At 50.3% G+C, this 9,359-nt stretch overlaps 1 protein-coding gene across 1 annotated transcript; it reads left to right on the top strand.

Moving 5' to 3' along the window:
* Positions 1-3,103: 3,103 nt before the first annotated feature.
* Positions 3,104-5,580, top strand: LOC117643635. Its single transcript, XM_034382631.1, has 2 exons — positions 3,104-3,168; positions 4,657-5,580. The coding sequence occupies exons 1-2, from the start codon at positions 3,106-3,108 to the stop codon at positions 5,017-5,019; spliced, it is 426 nt and encodes a 141-aa protein (XP_034238522.1). The 5' UTR covers positions 3,104-3,105; the 3' UTR covers positions 5,020-5,580.
* The last annotated feature ends 3,779 nt before the right edge of the window (positions 5,581-9,359 follow it).

Below are 9,359 nucleotides of genomic sequence, written 5' to 3'. Positions count from 1 at the left end.
TCCAAAAATGGCACTTTTTTTACGGAAATTTAGTTATTTTAGGGGTTTACGCGACAGGCCGTATCCACTAGCCCCCAATCCAAACATGCCCGTTTCAACTTTTTTTCAGTTAAGGGACACCATAAGCTTAATTTTAAGATGGGCCCCGATATTATGTATGGGTCTCGTTTAGGAGCTAGCACCATGCCCAACTTTTGACTTTTTCCCTAAAACTTGTTTTTCTATGAAACCTTTAAAAAGGCATGGCCTCCTCAAAAAATGTCCTAGGCGGCAAATAAAGTAGTCTAACGGACGCAGAATTTCCGAGGATCACGATGCTGCACGTGCATTTGAGTTTTGGAGCCTCAAACGCAGTCAAAACTCCAATAAACAACAAATTTATGTTAAATGCCACAAAATGTTGAACGGCAATTACGACCTTTTCCCCGTCGCAAGGCCGCTTTGCCGTTGCCTACTCGGACTCCTTGGAGTTTCCACTTTGAGAATAAGCAGGAAAGGGTCAGCAGCCCACACTGGAAACTGCGGATTTCCCCATAAGGGCGAGGCACCGCGCCGCCGGGGGCAACCAGTTTGACGCACCCCTCTGCCACAGGCGGTGGAGGTCGCGCGCGCCGCCCCCGGGTAGGCAACCAGGCATTTGGTCCATGGACCTTCCTTTACGATGCCATTGTTTACGGAGTGCGATTATTCGCCTTAGTTTGGGTGCAGTATTGTCTCAAAGTTGATCAAAACCGACTTTAATGGCATTGACCGTTTTGTTCAACTTTGAGACAAGATGCTCCCAACTGAGGCGCATAATCGCACTACGTACAAAGGCATGCTTAAGGAAGGTCCAAGACCAAATGCCTGTTGAGAAAGTACGAAGGCGCGCCTCGAATCAGACGCAGAGGCTGCTTATAGTCGGCCCAAAACATGATTTTTCTAAGGCTTTTTTGAACCGTTTTGATCAACTTCGAGACAACACTGCTCCCAAACTAAGGCAATAATCGCACTCCGTAATAAAGGCATGCTAAAGGAGGGGTCCCGTGGGGTTGCGAAATCTTCCTGCTCTTCAAACCGAAAAGCGTACATTGTATGCTCTAACTTCAGCATGCCTGCAAACACGCTCTAGCTAGCTAGCTTCATGCAGTTCATGTAGTTTAAAAAAAATGTTCAATTTGAACACATTGAACGTTTCTGGCCAAACGGTCCGAAAAAATCCAAAAGACTTCGAAGAGAATCGTTTCTTATACCTTTGAGAACGTCTTTGTCAAGTTTCATGCTTCTATCACTGAATGTGCGACTTTTTTGGCTAGCGCGGCACAGGGCCGGGCTGGGCGGGCCCGCGCTGCCCCTACAGCCGCCGCGCGCGCATCGCACCCACTATCTCAGGCACCGTTCAAGGTACCAAGTTGGTTTTGTGCTCCTTTCTTTACGAGAAGAGGCAGGCTACAGCCGTTAGAAAAGGCCATTTCCCAAAATCCAGCGAGGAAAAAAGTTATGGGCCAATGAACAAAACTTCGAGCTTTTGTGAAAATAAAATTCTAACTTTGTCGGCCTTAAGTCAAAGTATTTCACCTACGCTAAATCTGAATGCAGTTTTAGATTCCTTGTTAAAATTTACGTCGGATAGCATTCTCGCGTGTTGAAATCGGTCCACTGGAAACGTAGCTACGTCAAAAACGGACTAACGGCAACTTCCCGAAATTTCCTTGAAAAATAGACGATTACTGGAATCCTAGGGGACGAATCAATTGCCTCTCCAGCCAAAATTGTCACTGTCCATACTACAACTGTGCAAAAGCTCAATATCTGGTCATGACGTACAGCTTTTTTCCGTCAGGCCCCCGCCCATGCCTACCCGGGGGCGCGCGCGCGACCTCCACCGCCTGTGGCCGAGGGTGCGTCAAACTGGTTGCCCACCTGGGCGGCGCGGTGCCTCGCCCTTATGGGGAAATCCGCAGTTTCCAGTGTGGGCTGCTGACCCTTTCCTGCTTATTCTCAAAGTGGAAACTCCAAGGAGTCCGAGTACACTCTAAATGTCTTACGAAGGAATTTCCCATAATACGAAGGAAATGGCGCAAGCATAATACGAAGGCGGTTTTTCTTCGTATTACGAAGGTTTTTCTTTGTATCCTACAATGAAAAAGCTAAAAAGATTCGTATTACGAAGGAATATTGCTTCGTATTATGCTTGCGCCGAATTTACTGTAACATACGAATAACATAGGTGAAATTTCATTGTAAGACATTTAGAGTGTAGGCAACGGCCAAGCGGCCTTGCGACGGGGAATAAGGTCGTAATTGCCGTTCAACATTTTGTGGCATTAAATATAAATTTGTTGTTTATTGGAGTTTTGACTGTGTTTGAGGCTCCAAAACTCAAATGCACGTGCAGCATCGTGATCCTCGGGAAATTCTGCGTCCGTTAGACTACTTTATTTGCCGCCGAGGACGTTTTTGAGGAGGCCATGCCTTTTTAAAGGTTTCATAGAAAAACAAGTTTTAGGGAAAAAGTCAAAAGTTGGGCATGGGGCTAGCTCCTAAACGAGACCCATACACAATATCAGGGCCCATCTTAAAATAAGCTATGGTGTCCCTTAACTGAAAAAAAGTTGAAACGGGCATGTTTGGATGGGGGCTAGTGGATACGGCCTGTCGCGTAAACCCCAAATAACTAAATTTCCGTAAAAAAGTGCCATTTTTGGATTTTTATCGGACCGCTATCGGAAAACCGACGCAGATTCGGATTCCCCAGACAATTTTGAGTCTAGGAACGTCGATCAGGCGGAGGGAGGAAAGGCCGTCGGGCGGCCAGCGCGACGACGTTTCCAAAAATGTGCATTTTGCTGAAAAAGGTAAAAATGAATTCAGGCGAAAATTAGATTGCTCACTGCGACCATGTTAGTTGAGCTAGAGGTTCAAATTTTATGGGCTTACTTACCCCTATGGGGGTAACATTTGAGCAAACTTTGATCAAGTTCTGACGACATGAGGTTCAGGTCGTGTCAATCCCCTTGAATTTTACCCATGTACGAGGGCGCCACCACCAAGATCTCCGTCAACGGCGTGATCACCGAGGCCGTGGACCTGCTCCAGGGCATCAAGCAGGGCTGTCCGGTGTCCATGCTGCTGTACTGCATCGCCAGCTCGCCGCTGCTCAAGGCCTTGGACACCAGGCTCGTCGGGGTCCCACAGTGGTACGAAACGGCTAAAAATGCGACAAAAATATTTGAGCCTTCCAAAGGACTTCTTGGGCCATAAAAAAGTTGAAAAAGTGTCACAAAGGTGCACCGGAGCTTTATTGCCAGTGTAAAGTCGCAAAAACCTCAAAAAACGCCGAAAAATGCCGTTTTTGGGGTCTTTCCCTGTGATTAAAATGACTTCTAATTCGAATCCGCACTATCTCTAAGCGCCAAAAGATAGCCTAATATATGTACTTTGAAACCCTGACAGCCCCTAGGCGACCAGACACCCGGGATTTTTAATACACGCAACTTAAGGTAAAATAAATTGTCTGAAAACCCGAAAAAAAGCCTTTTTCAGGGCCAAACCAGAGCAGATTAATATCAGTTGCTGTCAAATGGCAATAATGGCTGACAAATAGACTCTTTCACTCATCGCGAAGTAAAGAAATATAGTTCTCAAAATGTCGGGAACCAGTAGCGCACCAGCGGCTATCATTGTAAACAGTCAAAAGCTGAATCCTGATTGGTTACAAGCGTAGCTCTGGACGAAGCTCACTGAAGTGGCCGCTAGGTGCCGCGCAGCTTCACTGAGATTCCGAACGCTTTGAGTATAGCACGTATGGTGCAATGCAGCTGAGATATCGCACCATACGTGCAATGCCATTAAACGTTAATTTAACGGAAACGGACACTGAAAATCCAAACGCTATGAGTATAGCTGTTGCAATGCAAAAGCATTGCACATTGAGGGCAATGCCCCCCCCCCCATCCTCACGCATTAGCAAACGGCATTTTCGGGACGCATTACACGTAAGATGCAATATGACTATGGAATTGTACGTATGGTGCGATATCTCAGCTGCATTGCGCCATACGTGCTATACCCAAAGCGTTCGGAATCTCAGTGAAGCTGCGCGGCACCTAGCGGCCACTGCAGTGAGCTTCGTCCAGAGCTACGCTTGTAACCAATCAGGATTCAGCTTTTGACTGTTTACAATGATAGCCGCTGGTGCGCTACCGGTTCCCGACATTTTGAGGACTATATTTCTTTACTTCGCGATGAGTGAAAGAGTCTATTTGTCAGCCATTATTGCCATTTGACAGCAACTGATATTAATCTGCTCGGGTTTGGCCCTGAAAAAGGGTTTTTTTTCGGGTTTTCAGACAATTTATTTTACCTTAAGTTGCGTGTATTAAAAATCCCGGGTGTCTGGTCGCCTAGGGGCTGTCAGGGTTTCAAAGTACATATATTAGGCTATCTTTTGGCGCTTAGAGATAGTGCGGATTCGAATTAGAAGTCATTTTAATCACAGGGAAAGACCCCAAAAACGGCATTTTTCGGCGTTTTTTGAGGTTTTTGCGACCCTACTCTGGCAATATAGCTCCGGTGCACCTTTGTGACACTTTTTTAACTTTTTTATGGCCCAAGAAGTCCTTTGGAAGGCTCAAATATTTTTGTCGCATTTTTAGCCGTTTCGTACCACTGTGGGTCCGCGTCGAGGGCACGGACGGCAGGCTTGCGGGGTCCGCGTACGTCGACGACACTGTGGTGGTGCTGCAGGACGTCGCGGAGGTGGCCGTGCTCGTGGACACCCTGGAGGAGTTCGGCGCCGAGTCGGGATTACGTGTCAACGATGCCAAGTCCATGGCCCTCCCCGTCGGACGCTGGCCGCGCCGCGCGCCGCTGCCGTACCCCGTCGCCAAGGAGATCAAGCTGCTCGGAGTCCACTTCACTGCGAAGACGAGCGGACTCGCCACTGCCAACTGGCCGGGCCGCGTCGGGGTGCTCCGCGCCCTGCTCGTGGACGCCAGGCTGCGCGCCTTCAACCTGGTGCAGCGGGTGCAGTACTGAAACACCTACGTACTGCCCCTGCTCTGGCACCTCGCCGCCGTCGCGCCGCTCCCCCCCAAAGTATTGCGGCATGGTCCGGAAAGCTCGGGGGAAGTTTCTCTGGGCCACCAAGCCCGTCCGCGTCCCTTCGACGTGATGGTGCAGCCCGGGGAGCGCGGCGGCCTCGGACTGCAGGACCCTGCGCGCAAGGCCCGCGCCATGCTGGCGGCACGCTGGGAGAGCTCGGCGCGCGCGGACTTCAAGACCGTCTCGGGTGCTGGCTGCGCTTCCTGCAGCAGCGCTACGCGGACGCGCCGTCGGTGCCGGCCTGCGTCAAGCACTTCAGCGTGTCCTGCAGGAGCCCCGCTTTCGCCGCCGTCCCGGGCCTGGTCGGCAAGGACCTCACCAAGGCCCTCTACACCGCCCCCCTCGCCGCCGACGTGCCCGTGCCAGGGCCATGCGCGGCGTTCCCGACGACGTGCAGCAGCGAGTTTGGCGGTGCGTCCACCACAAGGGCCTGCCAGTGGACGTCCGGTCGACATGGTTTGAGGCAGTCCAGGACGTGCTGCCCACGGCGCTGCGCCTCAACGTCGCCCCCAAAGCGCCCCCCGGACTCCCCCAAAATGCGCCGAGCCCGAGGCGTGGTGCCCCGGGCTGGCGCGGTGCGGGGCAGAGCGGCGAGCAGCGTGGGCGTGGCGGCGCAGCACATCGCCAGCACCACGGGCCTGGCCGTCGACGAGGGGACCATCATCCGGCCGCAGCTCGAGGGGCCGCGGGGCCGACGCCGTCCTGCTCGGGGCCCGGCCGTGCAATTCCTGGCGACAGGCGCGTCGTCAGCCCCCCAGCCGAGGGGGTATGCGCTCTCTGAACCTGTGTACCGACTATTACCATTACGCTCTATTACGCCACAAATTTAAACGGAAATTTTGCTAAAAACGGCCTAAAAAACACCAAAATGATAAATTTTTACAATTTCGGCTATTACGCGACTATTACGCGATTATTACGCGTGATTACAGATAGAGTGAACCGACTATGCGGTGCATACCCCCTCGCCCCGAGCCCTCCAGGACCACCTGCGACGACGGGCCGCCAACGTGACGTCAGCGGGGTGACGGCTGCCAGCGTGGCTGCGCGGCGAGGCCGTGGTTCCGTGAGTGAGTCCGCTGCGATGAGCCGGGGGCGCAAGCGCCCTTCGTGAGCAGTGCCTGCGATGAGCCGGTGGGGCCCTGGAGCCCATCCGTGAGGGGGGGTGAGGACCGACCGTCCACGGACGGATCGTGACTTGGCGATCTCGCGGTTCCGCGGCCGCCAGTGTGGGGGCGACGGGCTGCGCCGGGCGGCGCGCCGAGGGAGTGACGTCACGCAGCCGACGCAGCGCCGCATCTTCTTCTGCTGCCGGACCGAGCGGCGCGCGGAGTAGCGGCACGTCTTCTGCTGGCGGACCGAGCGGCGCGCGGAGTAGCGCCGCGTCTTCTGCTGCCGGACCGAGCGGCGCGCGGAGTAGCGCCGAGGACGTCAGCGGGCCGGTGGCCAGAGTAGCGACGGGGTAGTGACGCGCCGCCAGACACCAGCCGTGGGCGGCGCGAGGAGGAGAGACGCAGAAGTTGCGTAAATGTTTTACTTTTCTTTTGTCTGTTTTACCCTGTTTTTTATTTCTGGCTCTTAAAACTGATTATTTCTATGAATTTTTTTTGGCTTTTAATTTTTACTGGTGTTTTAATGTTTACTGTCGGTACTCACATGATGTCTCTCTGTTTCAGGTCGGCGCAGGGCACGAGGGGCCGAACCCACTTCGGTGGTAATAAGCCCCTCGCCGCCGCCGCAGTCCTGGAACGGAGAGGCATCATGTGACGTCCAGCTGCAACAAGATTTATGATTTTAAATAAAGTAACCGTTTGAGTCCTGTTAGAATACCGAAAGAGAAGAGCAAGAGGAAGCAGTCTTTTAAATTTGTTATCTTTTATCACTGTTGATTTTATTTTATTGTTGATAATTGTTATGCTATTAACTGAGCCGAATAAAAAAAAAAAAGTTGGTTCCGTGCCTGGAGGCTGGATAGTAAGACGGGTTCGGCGGGGGTTCGATTCCCGGCGATGCGTAACCAGTTTTCCCTCGCACAATTCGTTTGAATGGCAAGGGAATGTACTGCGGGTATCAAATACCGGCGGGAAAGACGGATCCTCTGGATGTGACAGTTTTGCCCGTCGCTGTAAAAATGATTAATGGGGGCGATCAGACATCTCGCAGATACGTCTCGATGATGGCTGACTTCGACTAGAAAGAACTCGCTCCAAAGGGGGATAACGCCATGCTAGGAAACACGGCCTCTTAACTGTGGCGTCAGTGCCCCAAAGTCAGTGATACCAACTTAGAAAACCGAAACGGTTGTAAAATTAGGATACCCCGACGGGTCTTGAACACGCACACATCGGGGCCAGAAGCGGCAACGCTAACCCCTGCGCTACCGACCACATGGGAGAACTGCGGTCCGGCGCAGCATCTTGGCGGACCACTCAGGGTGAGCTTCCGTTTTTCGGTTCAGATGTTGGCGCCTCTGCTGTCGATGCAAGCCGACTATCCCCTGACCCTGAGTGGTCCGCCAAGAGGCTGCGCCGGACCGCACTCTTCTCATCTCATCGATAGCGCAGTGGATAGCGTTGCCGCATCTAACATCAACGGGTGCGTGTTCAAGACCCGTCGGGGTAACCTAATTTTACATCAGTTTCGGTTCCCTAAGTTGGTATCACTGACCTTGGGGCTGCAGTTGAGACTTTAGTATCGTTGAGTGGAGACGATAATGCTCTTGAAACGGAGAAGTGTGTTGTTCACTTGATTCAAGAATCGGCGTACTTGATTCAAGACTAATAATCAAGTATTTTTAATCAAGAAATATATTTTACTTGATTCAAGAAATCTTTTTTCTGGGTGCATAAGCAAACTGAAACTGGACTTATTCTGCACTTTGTTCTTACCAAAAACTGCAGTTCAGGAACTGTAGTTTTGGCACTATAGTTTAAACTGCAGTTTCACTACAGATCCTTCCACCCGGGCTCACGCCCCCGGCATGCCCCCTTTGAGGGCTGCCACGAGGGATGTAGCGACCAGCCCCCTGGTCACGTGGAAGGCGCGCGGCGGGCGACAACCAGTCATTGCCCTTGCGCCCGCCGATGCCCTCGGTACAAACGAGTGCGCAGCCGGCCCCGCTGGACATGACGACCCCACGCTGTGCCCGTCGGGGACGGTCACACAGCCCAGGCCGCGGCGGTCAAGATGGGAGCCTACATACTCCTTCCAATTCGATCCACGAGTCACGGGGCCGCGCCAACAGCGCCCCTCTGGCGGAAGAAAGCCCGTTCTTCCCCCGTCACCGCGACCTATCGGAGAGCGCTCGCAAGAGGATGAACTCGAGGGGGTAGCAACTCCCAAAAATCGCGGCCCGACTATTACGTTTTGAGACTATTACGCGTAATAGATGGGATATTACGTATATTACGGCTATTACGTTCTATTACAGACTATTACGCTCTATTTCGCAATTATTACGCAGCTATTACATGTATTACGCTATTATTACAGCTATTACGCGGTTATTACGCTTTGAAAAACAGCGCCAAATCTTTCACAAGCTGCTTCCGCTTCCTGCGACATACTCGTTTTATGAGAAATTCCTCTGCACATTTGCAGTGCACAGTTTTTCTTTTCTTTTTTGGTTATTTTTGAAGGTTTTTTTGAAGTTATTTACTAGAACTTTTGAGACTGTCAGGTTATTCTGTTGTCATTGAGTTGATTAGCAATAATTGCAAGAAATTGATAATTCTTGGCGGTAGTTGATGAAGTAAAAGACTTTTTCACTTTGGAGAACTATTATTTGAAGAGAAAAGGAGATCAATCGCCAGACTTGAGTTTTAACCCTAGGAACCAGAGGATTTTTCGGTTTAGCTACATTAAAAAAGATTAAAATAAACACAGATTTATATTTTTTTTAAATTGTTTAATGCTTTTACTCTCTAGTATGAATTCAAACATAATATCTTAGTAAGACTAAGTATCAAAAAGAGAATTATTAACAAACAATTAGTCATTGTTAAAGTTTTTTTTACTTTAATCTTATTCTATATTCTTATTTTCTAAGACAATACCTTGGTAAGACTAGGAGTCATATAAAAAAATCTCAGGCAATCAGTCACTGTTACAGTTTTTGTACTTCACTCTTATTATATATTCTTATTTTCTAAGACAATACCTTGGTAAGACTAGGAGTCTTATAAAAAAAATCTCAGACAAGCAGTCACTGTTACAAATTTTGTACTTCACTCTTATTCTATATTCTTAATTTCTAAGATAATAACTTGGTAAGA

The sequence above is a fragment of the Thrips palmi genome, unplaced genomic scaffold (assembly GCF_012932325.1).
Source record: "Thrips palmi isolate BJ-2018 unplaced genomic scaffold, TpBJ-2018v1 HiC_scaffold_17, whole genome shotgun sequence".
NCBI lineage: Eukaryota > Metazoa > Arthropoda > Insecta > Thysanoptera > Thripidae > Thrips > Thrips palmi.
Note: the sequence above shows the minus strand (reverse complement) of the source record. Positions and strands in the feature narration are given on the sequence as shown.